This window comes from Quercus lobata, chromosome 2 (assembly GCF_001633185.2).
Source record: "Quercus lobata isolate SW786 chromosome 2, ValleyOak3.0 Primary Assembly, whole genome shotgun sequence".
Lineage (NCBI taxonomy): Eukaryota > Viridiplantae > Streptophyta > Magnoliopsida > Fagales > Fagaceae > Quercus > Quercus lobata.
In genome coordinates this window covers 55504235-55519061 of record NC_044905.1, presented here as the reverse complement: position 1 = coordinate 55519061, position 14827 = coordinate 55504235, and the positions used below count along the sequence as shown (strand labels likewise).

At 37.6% G+C, this 14827-nt stretch overlaps 2 protein-coding genes across 3 annotated transcripts; one reads left to right on the top strand and one right to left on the bottom strand.

Moving 5' to 3' along the window:
* The first annotated feature begins 2313 nt into the window (after window positions 1–2313).
* Window positions 2314–5473, top strand: LOC115975905 (uncharacterized protein At1g65710-like). The gene is made up of 2 exons (XM_031096947.1): window positions 2314–3831; window positions 4240–5473. Exons 1-2 carry the CDS (start codon window positions 2521–2523, stop codon window positions 5248–5250), a joined length of 2322 nt encoding a protein of 773 aa, XP_030952807.1. The 5' UTR covers window positions 2314–2520; the 3' UTR covers window positions 5251–5473.
* Window positions 5474–7503: 2030 nt separating this feature from the next.
* On the bottom strand, window positions 7504–14794 carry LOC115975904 (WAT1-related protein At3g02690, chloroplastic-like). Of its 2 annotated transcripts, XM_031096945.1 has the most exons (7): window positions 14073–14794; window positions 13948–13995; window positions 13289–13411; window positions 10311–10460; window positions 9589–9760; window positions 8345–8405; window positions 7507–8169 (listed from the first exon to the last, which is right to left on the bottom strand). In XM_031096945.1, the coding sequence occupies exons 1-7, from the start codon at window positions 14694–14696 to the stop codon at window positions 8067–8069; spliced, it is 1281 nt and encodes a 426-aa protein (XP_030952805.1). In that variant the 5' UTR covers window positions 14697–14794; the 3' UTR covers window positions 7507–8066. The 2 variants fall into 2 exon arrangements, with proteins under 2 accessions (XP_030952806.1, XP_030952805.1); XM_031096946.1 differs by lacking the exon at window positions 8345–8405 and having other exon boundaries at window positions 7504–8169.
* Window positions 14795–14827: the final 33 nt, after the last annotated feature.

The window sequence follows — 14827 nt, the reverse complement described above, 5'->3', positions numbered from 1 at the left end:
GCATTAAGGCCTAAAATCCCCATTCCATCAGAACTTGTAAAATCTAACTATTGCAAAAAAATTTGCAATTGTGCTATAGTGCGATTCTAAATGTAGAATCACACTGTAGCTAAATTGTAAAGATATATTAATATTTTATATGTAAATAGTAGGTGTTCTCTCTCCACCGTTTCTCATCTCTCTCTCTCTCTCCATCACTGAAACTCTTTCACACCAAGCCTCTCTCTTCTCTCTCATCCCATCTCTGTCTCGCCATATTTTATATGTAAATAGTAGGTTTTTGTTTTTATTTGGGTTTTGGATATATTATTTTATTGTGTAGAAATATTATTTTAATGTGTTGTATTGTAAAATAAAATTTGGGATGCTAGAGTATTGTAAAATGGTTTTGTATAATTGATAAAATGGCTTTTTGAGATGGTAAAATAGGATATGATAGAATTTCCTGATGTGAACATGGTTTTCAGAACCGGACCAGACCGGGAAAATCGGGAACCGGGATGAAAATCGGTTTTTTAAGCCTAAAGAACAAGATTTTTTGTTAATTTCGTGAACTGCTAAAACCGGGGTTGGACCGCACGAACCAATGAGAACCGTGTGGTCCAACCCCTTAGCAATTTTTTTTTTATTAAAAAAAAAACAACTTAACACAATTTTATTCTACTTAATTAAATTATCCATCTCTTACAAGGAATAAAAAAAATTATAATTAAAATCTTTCAAAGATATTCAACTTTATTTCAAAAATTAATCATAAATTTTAATGTTTTCATGGTTATTATTTTATTTTATTAACTTTCTTATTTAATTATTAAATATATGCTTGAAAATCATTAAATTTCCCTCACATATATAGATATATTGTCAATTTTGCTAATTTTATAAATTTAATATCTATATTTAGGCTTTAATTAATTATTAAATTAATTATGACGTCATCACGGTTCGACCCCGATTCAACCCCAGTTTGACCTCAAAAACCTTGAATCTCTTCCTTTTACGGTTCAATGAACGGTCCGGGTTTGAAAACCTTGGATGTGAATGCTCTAACTATCTATGCCCAATGATCACAATTTTTAGGAAAAATTTGCTAAATAGCACCTAACCAACCCTATTTAGTTATGTAACACTTTTTTGGATTTCGAGTTTGTCAAACTTGAGTTCCAAATAAAACTCGAGTTCAAAGCATCATGTTTGATCAGATTGCCATAATGCTTAGAACTTGAGTCTGACAAATTCAAGTTCCAAAAATAAATAAATAAATGCAACATAACTAAATAACTTTGACTCAGTGCTTTTTTCTTAAATTATTCTTAAAATTATGCTATTTGGCAAAACATGCACAATTTTTAACAGGCTCACATATGTTCATGTGAACAATTACATAACAAACTGTGGTAGTAAAGAAGAAGTTATTGTGTACTCCCATGTGTGTGACTCACTCCTCATATTAGAGGAGGGAGCAATGCTCCAAAAGTATTAAATAAATTCCCGTTGTAGAGGAAGTGTTCCCACTTCCCATGGTTTTTGCCTGGAAGATAAAACAGCCAGAAAGTTTTTTGTTTATTTTACCGAAAGGGTGCTATGAATCTAGCCATTTGTTTAAAGGAAAACATAAATAAAAAAAGAGATGTTAAATTAAATAGAACCCAGCTAATTCAGCAAAAAAAAAATAGAACCCAGCTAGTCAATCCACTTGACTGACTCAGCCAAACCTCTCCACCACGGAGCCATCAGTGTTCAATCTGGCCCTTCTGAGGGTACTGTTGCTTGGGGGAACTGAATGCATTGGGTTTCATCTTATCAGATTTTAGCATTTTTTTTCACTGCTTTCTTTTAGAAAACAAAATACCAATCTGAGGATTCAAATTAGGGTTTTTTTTTTCTTTTTTTTGAAGGGATTCAACCTTAGTTAGCCGCTATAGACTTGTAGCAATTTGAATTGTAAAATAATGATAGCATTACCAAACGGAAAAATGGAAAAAAGATTTTTTTTTTTTTTTTTAAGGATTGTAGTAAGTAGTAAAGAAAAGCTAATTAAGAAAGACCAAAGATTCGAGAATCGTAATATAATTATAAATAAATAATTCAATTGACTTAAAAAATTGATAAAGGTAGAGTTAGTGGGGGTGGCCATCAGTACAACAGTAGGGACAAAAAACGTGATACTTGCTGCATCTGAATGATCCAACGGCTCTCTTCTCTCTCTCTAACGGCTCTTTTCTTTCACACATTACCAGCCCGCTCATTTATCAAAATTTGAATCTCTCTCTCTCTCTCTCTCTCTCTCTCTCTCTCTCTCTCTCTTTCTCTCTCCCTTTAATTAAATCAAATCCCAAACATTTTGAAATTGTTCTCGGAAACTGTACCAAGTACCCACCTCTCTTCTCTTATCCCTTAATAGACCATTGCCACCACAATAATTCAAATCTCCGTGCCATTGTTCCTAACATTTCTTCTACAAACAAACACATCAGTTGTGTCTCCTTAGGCTAGGTTGGGGCCACACCACAAAACATCATGGGTACTTGTTTCAGTAAGAAGAAAGAGTCTTCTTCTTCTTCATCTTCTTCTTGTCCTTCTGCTGTTGTTGGTGTTGCTTCAACACCAAAGACAGATCCAGACGTTACCCATTTGAGTAATGACACACGTTGTAATAATGACAATACCCACAAAGCTAAAGTTGAAAATTCCGAGCTGAAAATGAAGCTAAAGAAGGAGAAGAAGATTGTGCAAGAAGATCAACAAGTGGAAGAAGATGAAAGCGGAGTAGTGAAGAGAGAGATTTTTGTCATCAAGCACCGGAAGAGTCATGATGATAGAGATCGAAATACTCGAAGCCCACCTCCTCCTCAACAAGATTGCGTTGCTTCTACTACTACTTCTAATGAAGTGGTACCTGAATCAATGGCTAACAAGGTTGCAACCAGAGCAGCAGCATCAATTGGTGTGGGTGTGAGGACATCGAGCTGCACAAAAGAAGAGGTGGATGCCATTCTCATTCAGTGTGGTAGGCTTAGCCGAAGCTCTTCCGGCAAGGCTGCTTCCTCATCAGCTTCTGCTTCTGCTGACCGTGGTAGAAAGTACTCGGGTTCGAAGAGGAGTTACGACTTTGACCGATGTGAGAACGAGGTTGTTGCTGCTGTTGATGATGTCCAAAAGAAAGCCAATGTCATTGACGACTTGTGTTTAGAGGACGAAAGAAGAAACCACCACCGTCAACGCCACCGCCAATCATCACGGCCATCTTCTTCTTCTCAAGGGAGGAGAAGAACACCCAGCAGAGAAAGGGAAAAAGACCAGCAACAGAGATCCAGCAGCAGAGAGAGGCGAGTGAGTCGATCCCCGGGTAGACGATCATCTGAGACATCCACTCCTGCTAGTACTACCACTGTTGGTGCAACTCACACTTATGGTAATGGTACTAATAGGCCTGGAAAGATGGTTTCAGTCCCTGCTACTGTTTCATCCTTGGTGATGGATAAGAGCAACAATGCTGCTCCTGCTGGTGAATCTGCAACAGGAACTTCTGTCAAGAGGATTTCAGTCAGGAGGAATGCTGGAAGCGATGCTGCGATGGCAGCTTCAAGGGGAGCTGCATCTCCTCGGTCTCAGTCCCCAGCAAGAGCAAATGGTAAGATTTCCAATGACAATCAGCAGCCATCTCTTAGCCGAAGCTCCTCCAGGAAAGCAGAACACTCTCCTTACAGAAGAAACCCATTGAGTGAGATTGATACCAACTCCCTCGCATATCCACAGCCACCCAACAACAACAGCAAGGTGCAAAATAGAAACAAAAGAGAGACTGAAGAAGGGATTGTTCTGAATCAGGTAATTACTTATCTTTCCTACTCTATCATTCATGCCTGTTTCGTCAATTTATGGCCTAAAAACTTTTTTCAGTGTGAATCAATTCAGTCCTGTGATGAATATGTTAGAATTATGGATAAATGATTAAATTCAATATTTCCTAATAACTTAAACTTTTGGAATAATAGGCAATTTTTCAGTATGAACCAATTCAGCATAGAACTATTGCCTAAATGGGGGGGGGGGGGGGGGGGGGAGGAAACTTATGGTTAAACGATTAACCATAAGCTTTGGGATAACTGATAATTTATCAATATGAACCAGATCAGTATCGATCTCCTGATTTCGCATTTGTTAGCTAAACAATATTGATCTCCTGCTCTGAGGTGTCAAATGTATCAATAAAAACACCTTCATTCTCCAATGCAGAAACCAAATGCTGAGATAATAAACAGTAGCAACAACAGAGCTGTTCATGGGACTAATAACAAAACGAGCAACAGAGGTGCACTGGACAACCAGGTTGTGACTGTAAATTGCATACAGAAGGAACAGCTGGTGGAAGAGGCTAGAGATCAACAACCATCAGCCACCGGTCATGTCACCATTAAAACTGTGGTGGCCTCAGGTGCTGAAAACCTGAAACCCCAGGCAATAACAAGAAGCAGGTCCGGCAGGAGATCCCGAGACCTAGACTTGAATTCTGAAACTTTGTTGAATCCTACATCATCCTACGCTGCACTGTTGCTTGAAGACATCCAAAATTTCCACCAGAAAAGCAACACACCTTCAGTTTCTCTCCCAGCTTGTGTCACCAAAGCCTGCTCCATCTTGGAAGCAGTTGCTGACCTTAACTCCACTACAAGTTCTAATTTATCCTGTGCTTTCTCTGAGGACAGGAAAAGTCCAACATATCAATCTAACAGGGAAGCCTACAATTTTGCTTTGGGTGCCACTCTTGTTGGGAAGAGAGTAGAAGGTACCAAAGATCCTTTTGTTGTAGAATCTGAGGTAGCTGTCACAGATGATGTAACGGAGCCAAGCTTTCACAAGTATGTAACAGTGAGGAGAGGTGGTGCGTTAGTTGGTGCGGCAGATATGGAAGACCAAGAATCCTCAGGCAGCAACAGTTTTGTTGCTGGTGGTCAACAACAGCATTGGGGTTTATCTTCTTCATCCTGGGAACCCAATTCAGCTGATTCCACTGATTGCTGGACTTCAGGATTAAATACCAGAGAGGAAGATCAAAAGAGTCCACTGGGTTTTGAGGGAAGTGGGTTATCTGAACCAGGCCGCAATATGAATGAAACCAGAAAGAGATTGAGCGGGAAGAAGAGTGATTGTGATCAACAGCGGAGTGGTGGGATTGGGCGTGGCCGGCTTGGCACCAGTAGAGGCCTGCACTCAACTCCTGTTGTTGCAGCTGCTGCATCCACATAAATATAAATAATGAATGACTTTTCAATTTGGTTGTACCTTTGATTTGAGAAGAGGATTCTCCAGTTTCTGTTTGGGGTTGCAAACTTGCAACCAAATTCCTGCACACTAGCTGAACCAAAGTTGTAATTTCCTTTTTTTTTTCTTCTTCTTTTTTCTTCATTTGTAACTTTTTAAAGTCATTCTTCCATCCATAACAGATTTATCTCTGGCTGTGTTTGTTTCATGTAAGTGATTTTCTGGAAAGGAAAATATTTTGAAGTGTTTGGTTGCATTTCAGAAAATGTTGTGAAAAATATTTTTTGGTGTTTTTGGTTGTATGGTTGTGTGGGTCCGAGAGGTCTGCAATCCGGCCCAAACTCTATCTGGGCCCAAGGCCCGTGCCGAGGAGGTATCTTGCCGAGGACGAATGATCAATGGTTGGGGTAGCAGGGGGAACGGCTGAGAACTTACCCTGTCCTCGGCATTCCAGAGCTTCGATGGGAAGACCAACATCATGGTGGAGGCAATCTCCAAACAGCCCCCTCAAGGGGATGTGAACGGAATGGGGCCCATAGGGAAGCAGGGTGTGAAATTGGACCAAGGAAAATGCGGGACTCTTCAGTAAATGCACCTACCAATACCCAGAACTGATTAATGAGAAAAGACGTTTGGACGGTGTAAACTTCGATCCATGCAACTAATATAAAGTTAGACGGGACGGTTGATGGGATGGATACAGAAATAAGCTCCTGCCTGACCTACAAGTGGAGGGTCAGGATCAGCCAAGACGGACTATATAATAAAAAGGAAGGTGCACCAACCGAGGGGGCTGGGAAAAATGGCCAAAAACCAGAGTCTCACAGCCCATCTCCAGGAGAAAGACTCCATAGGTGAAGATAACCTAGACACGCACGAATACCACGAAAAACCCACCGCCTGGCGATCAAGGCCTAACCTTTTAAACCCACGCTCTACAAATGATATTGTTTGGGCCTTTTTACGTGGCGCGAACTCGATACTGTTACGGTCCGTCGCGAATCGTGTCCTTACAGGTTGAAAATGCTATTTTCCTACAAATTTTTCACACTGTAATTCAACTCACGGCAGCAAACTCCAGCAATCAAAAGCTACAACCACCAAAACACCACCACCACACCACCACCAAAAATCAAAATCACACAGAACACCAAAACACAAATAAAACCCAGAAAAAAAAAAAATCATATTTCGGTCAAATTGAGAGAAGAAGGAAGAGAGGGAGGGTGATCGGTTTTGGGGTCGAGGACGATCAGTTTTGGGGTGCGACCATCGCGATCGGGGACGACGAATCGGTGCTGTGACTGCGGCGATCGGGGATGATGAATCTGGGTTCGCAATCGGGGACGACGAAGGGTGCGATTCGAATGGCGATCGGGGACGACAAAGGGTGCGATTCGAATGGCGATCGGGGACGACGAAGGGTGCGATTCGAACGGCAATCGGCGCGAAGGCGAAGTCAAACGGCTCTGGGCTCTGGGTTCGTTCTCTTTCTGGGTTTGGATCGTTCTCTCTCTCTCTCTCACTGCGTTTGTTCGCCTCTTGTGTTTTGTTGCGTTTTGGCTGAATGTGTTTCTCTCTTTTGTGCGTGCTACGGAAATCGTTTGAAGGTAAAACAAGTATGTAAAATGATTTCCGGGTCAACAAGTGTAAATTTTGGTCAAATGGAAATGATTTTCCGTCACTGCCAAACGCGTGAGTTTTACGGAAAATCATTTCCGAAAATGATTTTCAGTCGATTCAAACACAGCCTCTCTTCATATTGTTTTAGTGAAAATTTCATGCTCAATCAAATCATAACTTGGTTTTGCAGTTATAGCTGACATCTAACAACTCGTTTTGTTATCTAAGGGTCTGTTTGGATGTTGTTTATTATTGAAAATTGAAAACATTGTAAAGTAAAATAATTTTTAAATATATAAATAATGCCGTGAAATCTAGTTTTGAAGTTTTTTTTTGAAAAAAAAAAAAAAAAATACTTGCACATCCCGTGAACAGTACACTAAACCTATCATTGTTTTAGCATGTTTTCTGTGCGTTCTAAACGCACACTAAAATATAAAATTTCTTTAATTGTCCCTGACCAGCTACTATAAATATGTAAAATTTCTTTTCACTAAAAAAGGAATGCTATAAAGCTGCGAGAGTCAAATGGTTTTGAGCCACATTGTGTGCAATCAATCATGGCATGCCTCCAAAATTGAAAAATAGTAAATTCACATTAAAATTTCAACACTGTTGAACAACCTCAAAATGTATTTTACTTCCAATTGACATCATACACCAAATCAATACAAAAGACTTGAGCCATTTTCAACACAATGATTTTCAATACTGGTTTCTGTCACAAATTGAGCGCATATTATACCCTGATCCTTCTCCGGAAAAACAAAACTGGAAATAACTAATCCCTAATTAGGGTTTGGGGCTGACATGGGCTTTCCACAAGCAATCTACCATGATACCATAGCTCTGAGATAATAGCTCCAACCTTTTAAATCCTCACTGAAGCTTAGAAATTGACAAGAATTGGGAACCATATTTACAGGTTTGCATTACTACTTGAATGGTATATCGATTCATTTTAATATGTATCCAAGTTTATATTCATACATACTACAAACATCTCCAAACCAAGTCATGAGGATCAAGAGGTAGCCTTCAAACGAGCATTTCTTTCCTTTCGTTCAAATGTCAAATCAGCCCATATTGATCATATGCTTCATTCCACAGCATTCAGATGAGCATTGCATTCCTTTCATTCAAATCTTAAATTGACCCATATTGATCATAGGCATGCTTCATTCCACAACATTCCTATAGTTAACCATGTATATTGCAACCAAAGTAACAACAGCCCCAACTAGTTGCAAGGGTGAGAAGGTCTCACCAAGATATATAAACCTGGAATTACAAACAAATAGAGCACAAATTTTTTTTAGAAAGCTAATTACAAAATACCAATAAGAAAATGAAAAAAAAAATCACTGGTAATCAATTGCTGGTGTGGTTCACTTTGCATTAGATAAAAATTTGATAGCATTACAGGTTCATCTTCCATACTGTTGGATGACCTTACCCAAAAATTGAAGCAAACATTGGGGTTAGAAAGGTAAGGGAGCTCAGCTTTGTCAGGCTACCTGAAATACATTAGCAAGTTCATATCAATTCCCAACTAGGAGCTCAAAATCAAATTTAGATAAGTGTAATGTGAACACAAGAGACTAAACATCAGCTGATAATTATTAAATAGATAAAAACAAAAAAGGGGGCAAATGATAAAATTGCTTGCAGTTTTTATTAATATTTTGCACAGATAACTTTTATCCCACTATGATATGTAAAAAAAGCTTGAGACAAAGGTGGACAAAGTACACTCATCAGAAGTGCGGGAAGTTATGTACAACTCAAAATAAACTTCGTTACCATGTAAAATTTCCAAAAAAAGGGATGTTATTGATACAAGTTTTGGTTGATTACCATTGAAGCCCTTTTTTGGATAACGTAGGGGTCCTTTCTAAAGAAGAGCCTTTGGACTTGCCTCACTAATAAAACCTATGACAATTGACCCTACCCACTAGAACCAGTTGTCGAGTATTTAGGGGTATTCACCCCTAATGGGCTAAGCAGTTTATGCTCATAGCCATAAGCATTGAAACTAGGTAGGCTTGATGTTATTCAAAAAGCAAAAGATAGGGAAGTAATTTATATTTACAAAATACTCTTAGGAAATAAGATAATTTTATGCATTTGAGTGATAATACAATGCATCTCATTCTACATACTCTTATCATAAACAATGACAGTTTTAACCTTCACAGATGTAAAGTACCAGTGTAAATCTTAACCTCTGATTGTCTGATTCTTAAATGTGAAACATTGTACAAACCTTAACACTCATTCTGCCATGAACCTATTATAAATAGGTAGATTTATTTGCCAAATCATTAAAGTTGTAAAATAAATTGTTTGTATATAAAAGAGTAATGTTACAATCAAGTATTCAATAGCTATTATCTTCTGTACTCCACTAGATAAATAGTTTGGCTACACCAATAAATAAAAAAATTTATACAAACAAACTACTTCAAATTTCTATTCAACTTGGAACAGTCAAAAACAAACCATAAGAGAAAAAATAAATAAATAACTTTTTTTTGGGGGGGGGGGGTGTTGGGGGTTGTGGGGGACATGTAAACCGTAAGGGAAGAAAATAACTTTGTTCTCAAAATTAAGGAAAGATAGTAATGAAAAGTAGAATTCTAAGTTTCAATATGAAATTAGGTTGAGAAGATTAAACTAAAACAGAAATTTAGAGATGACCTTTTGTTGCATTGTAGAAAAATACACCATAGCTTACAGCACTTCCAAAAATGGAAGTATACAGGAGTGCCAAAACATCATTAGCAGTGAACTCCTTCAGACTCCCAGTGACAGCAGGATCATGATTAAGAATGGAGAATGTCACAAGAGGGAGGCCACCAATAACCATGTGCTGCAACAAAATAATTTGTGTTACTCTCTCAAAGCTCTATTTTTTTTCTCCAGAGAATTTAAACCAAAACTTGGAACATCCTACAGGCTACAACTTCCCAAACACAAATTTATTATGAGATTTATGATTATAATTGATGATTAGAATCATGAGTCACATGCAATATAGAAATTAAAGAGGTAAGAAACAAAGCCCATCAAAATCTAAATTAAAAATAAATAAATAAATAAAAAAGGATGCTAACCATGTATAAATCAAAACTCTCAATGATATAAAAACTTATAGGGAGAAAAAAGAAAGGAAAAACATAAGTTCTCCAAAACATCTTGAGTCAGGAGTAGAATAAGTCAATTTATAATCTTTAACACCAGCTTGTATTTACTGAAAGACAAACTAAGTTCAGAGTTAAAATTTTAAACTTGTTTACTATTAAAGGTAAGAATGCTCAAATAGGATCCATCAAAGTTTCAAAGGTGCTATAAAAAATGCTGGGATTAACTATCAGAGATTAAGATATGAGTGAATTACTAAGTGAGATGGTAGAACCTACCCAGCCAGTTGCCATGATAGGATCAGAGTACTTGGAAACCCAGCGGACCATGACTGTGCCAATTGCCATGCTCTGAGCTGCAAGAAGCATCCACCACTCCCCACTTCCCCACAACGTAAAGTTACTGCTATCAAAAGAAATTGCAGATACCTGCACAACAAAGCTTAGCATCATTTTAAAGCAATAAATTGCAAGTCAATAGATTTCTAGAAAATAAAAGTTATGAAACTCTTCTATACTATTTTAAGAGAAAAGTGTGACAAAATTTTGTACAATACATTGCATGTACTATAAGTGAAAAGTGAAGAGAAGTGATGGGTGCTTTCATTGAGCATTTCGCTTGGACAAGGGAATAAGGGAAGGGAATTTGACCCAATCTAATTTACAGAACAAAAGAAAGAGTGGATCTGCTGCACAGCAGACATCAAAATAATGGCTGCTTGGTACACCCTCACGAAAGCCACATCTGATTCTCTCTTCACCTCCTTGAGAGAATATCAAAGAGAAAAGCAACCCCACTATCTAGTTAGCAAATAATTATTCATACCAACAATAACCCAGCGTTTGCTCACCACCAAGACACAAATTATTACCATACAATCATTCCCCAACAGTCTATGACACATTATAACACTCTTTTCAGGAAGATAAGAGACGGAGGGCCATTAAAATTTATTTGGTCATGTGTGAGGCTTCACATCAAGCCTCAACATCTAGATATTGTTTCCATTGCTTGGCTATTTCATTGGCATTTTAAACAAGGATACATTATGTGTCTGTTTGGAAACAGCTTATTTAGCTAAAACTAAAAACTTTTGTTAAAAATATTGTATATAAAGATAAAAGTTAGCTGAATAGTACAGTAAGACCCATAAATAGCATCAAAAAATACAGTGGGACCCATAAATAGTAGCAAAAATAAGCTGAAATTTTTAGCTTGTCCCAAATGGACACTATGTTGTGATAAGTGAGGTTTCACATCAATCCAAAAGATCTTGATTAGCTTTCATGCTTTGTTTCCCCCTATCCAGCTCATTAGCTTACACACAACAACCTCACCCAACCCCTGCCATAGGAAGTCTGACACTCGCTGAGCCTTTCCTTCCCCCACCATTGATTGTTGTACTCAATGTTTGGTTCAGTTTGCCCACCAAACACTATACATCTGTTCTCTATAAACTTACCCTACAATACCTATGTCACTTAAGCTCACAAATTTCATAGTAGACTGATAAATCACTTCCAACAGACACTGATGTAGGAGTGAAATGTAATATATGGAAGATGTTGACATGGTGTGGTGATGTGGCACGGAGTGACATGGCACATGCACTTGCTAGATTTTAGAAAGTTGTTAGAATTAGAAGCCATGTGCTATATTAAATATAGCATGTCATTAATACATTACAATTGTATTCTAGCATGTGATAAATGTGAGTTAGTTATGGATGAACTCTTATTCCATCTAGTTCTAATTCATATTACAGCCCATTATATTTCCCTGCATCAGACTTCCATTTCCAAACTTTAAAACAGTTTGTTTAACAAGTAGTAAACTGAACATCATTCATAAGCATGGTTATTCCCACTGTTAAATACCTTTAATTTGAAAGGTCATCTCCTCTAGCTTAAACACAAAATCATAAATCCCAATTGTAGGCTCCCCTTCTTTGGTGCAACTAATCAATCATCCTTGAGCAAGCCAGTAGGAACAGAGAAATACTGATAAAGAACTAGGTACTTTAGACACTGCCCAACATTACCCCTGGTTAGACCCTTGAAAAAGTATATTGAACTTCCAAAAGTAGTTCAAACACATCATGTAAGTGTTTGAAATTTCTATTTTGACCACAGTGTGACTTAACTAATAAAATTCAGTAAATCTATATTTAAGTTCAAGCACAAGTAACAATCCAATCTCAATTACCAAATTCAATCATAGTAATAGAAAAGCAATAAAGCAAAGTATACTGCAATTTGGTAAAAGTGGAAAACCAAAGAAGTGATTCTTCAATGGAAAAACCACTCCAATGATAATGTACCCCACAAGGAAATTCACTATAAACAAAGGAGTTTACAGAATAATTCATAAAATCTTTGTGATTAAATTCTACTGACCCAGCAGACAACTTGTTGACATTACCACAGCAACTTCAAAATCTTTGTGATTATTTTTCAAACTGAACTTGGAAAATAATGTCGGACTTTCTCTCTTGAGCGAGGGATAGACAAACTTTTGGGTTGAGTTGTTGTTTCGCTCAAGCGAGCATTACAATTTTGCTCAAGCAAGAAAGGAGTTTACTCAAGTGAGCTCTTGCAGATTGTACTTTTTCAAGCAGTTACAACCTTTACTTGTTCCTCAACAAATGACCAAGTATTACAACTCTTTTGTTCATATTACATTGTCAACAATATTACCGATATAAATCTTAACAATCTCTGCCTTTGGAAATTCCATGACAAAACCCCCATTACATACTCATATAGTACAGTAAGTCTTGATAAATTACAGACCAAAACAAGGAATCACTACCAACAACTAGAGACTTTTATAACCTAAAAAAAAATTATGTCTTATCCTGAAATCATGAACAAACCAATAAATATGCACTAAGAATAAAGCAGGTATAAACCGCAATTCATAGTCACGAGATATTCGGTTAATAGATGAATTTGAGTTGCAAACCATACAGAGTATCAATCAAATTCACAAATACCAACAACAAACGGAAAACATCATTCCCAAAAAAGAAAAGAAAAAAATACAAAAGTATCTCCCCGAGTACAAAAAGATCAATGTAGCACAAACAACAACACACCGAAGTTACCTAAATTAGAGTTTCCTAATGCTTAACACTACTCCTCCTATGAGTAGTCTGCAATTAAAGGAGATATTTGAAGCCAAAATAGACAAATTGAAAAAAGAAACCTAAACTCAAAAGCATTTTGCATTTACAAGAAGGAACATCAATGTTTACCTCAAGGAGTAAAAGTCCTATGACACCAAGTACAAGCCCTGCGCCTCCAACAAACCCAATGGACTCACCAAATAACAAAGACGCAAGTATTGCCACTGTTAAAGGTTGAGAGTCAATTATCACCTGCATTTTGGAAAATGTAGTTGGTCAAAGCAAACAAAAAACCTATATATTCATTTTTCACCAAAACTGGTAAATGTAAGGAAATTTATGTCCCTCAAATATTCTTAACTTTTAGTTTATACCACCTGCGGATTTGCTTTCTTCCAAAAAAAATTATCCAGTTAATCGGTCCCCTGGAAGAAGTGTTTGAATCCATATCTATATAAATGCTTACCAAGACGTGTTGTGAAACAATTAGATATGAAAACACAAGATTAACAATAAAGAAAAACCAAAAGTTGATTTTTTTTTCGAAAGTTACAATGGAGGAGGGAAGGATACATAGGAAATGTCAATTGAGCTACAAGGCTCTTGGCAACTAAGATTAGATTATTAACCCATAATTTCCAGGACAAATACCAAACTTGGATATATTAACAGTTACAACCTTTGGTGTGTGTATGTGTGAGTAATAAAAGTGACAACCTCAAAATGAATAGAAATGTAGTAAAAATTCAACGAAACAACAATTAAGTGTGAATTGTGGAAAAACATACGCTACCCAAACCAGCCGATGTCTTCTGTAACCCTTCAGCAAGAAAGCCCTGTGTCCACCATCACTACCATATGTCATTACTAAGAGCAAGCAAATTTTATTAACAAATTAAGTAAAGGTGATCACCTGGAAACAAGCGGCATCAACAAGAGCGAAGAGAGTGATGGAAAGCCAAGCGGTGAGTCCAGAAGGAAAGGGGCGAGCACGCGAAGCCGCGAATGCGATCAAGAGAAAGCCAGCTGGGATGGTACGAAAGGCGGAAACGAAGAAAGGGCCATACTTTGGAATCACTTCTTTCATGGCCACCATAGCTGTACCCCAGAAGAAGAATGGCGAAACTAGCACTGCCCATTCCCATACTAATTCTAATATTCCTTCTTCTTCTTTAGAATTTTCGTCTAAGACAGCAACGGCTTTATTATTGTCCTGTCCTGTACTCACGGAATCAAAACCAACAGCTTCTTGTTCTTGTTGTTTTTCTTCCAAGTCAGTGTTGGATGTGTCGCTGGTGCATCTGACGATTATATCTTTGAAACCAGTGAAGTTTTTCCTGTTCTTGACGTTGTTGTTTGTGGTGGTTTTTTTGTTGTAGTGTTGAAGCTGAAGCCTAGCCTTAATTCCAGTAGAAATCTTGAAAGAAGTAGAAGAAGAAGGTGTTGAAAATGAAAAATTATAAAGGGAGAGAGGAGCATGACAACGGCAGTAGCTGGGGTAAAAGGCAGAGGTGGAGGACCACCGCCATGACCCCATTTTCCTATATCTTGTATCAAATGCGCTGAACCACACACACACACACACACACACACACAGAAAGAGAGACAGAAACGTTCGGTGACGAGTGAGTGAGTTGTAACGGGTAAGTGATAACTGGCGACCACTGG

Bases quoted from the DNA above. Each gene is read 5' to 3' on its own strand.
- LOC115975905 (XM_031096947.1), top strand. From the start codon at position 2,521: ATGGGTACTTGTTTCAGTAAGAAGAAAGAGTCTTCTTCTTCTTCATCT. The intron at 3,832-4,239 runs GTAATTACTTAT...TCTCCAATGCAG, and splicing joins AAGGGATTGTTCTGAATCAG to AAACCAAATGCTGAGATAAT.
- LOC115975904 (XM_031096945.1), bottom strand. From the start codon at position 14,696: ATGGGGTCATGGCGGTGGTCCTCCACCTCTGCCTTTTACCCCAGCTAC. The intron at 10,461-13,288 runs GTAAACATTGAT...TTTGTTGTGCAG, and splicing joins TAGGACTTTTACTCCTTGAG to GTATCTGCAATTTCTTTTGA. The intron at 9,761-10,310 runs GTAGGTTCTACC...ATTTTGTTGCAG, and splicing joins CTATCATGGCAACTGGCTGG to CACATGGTTATTGGTGGCCT.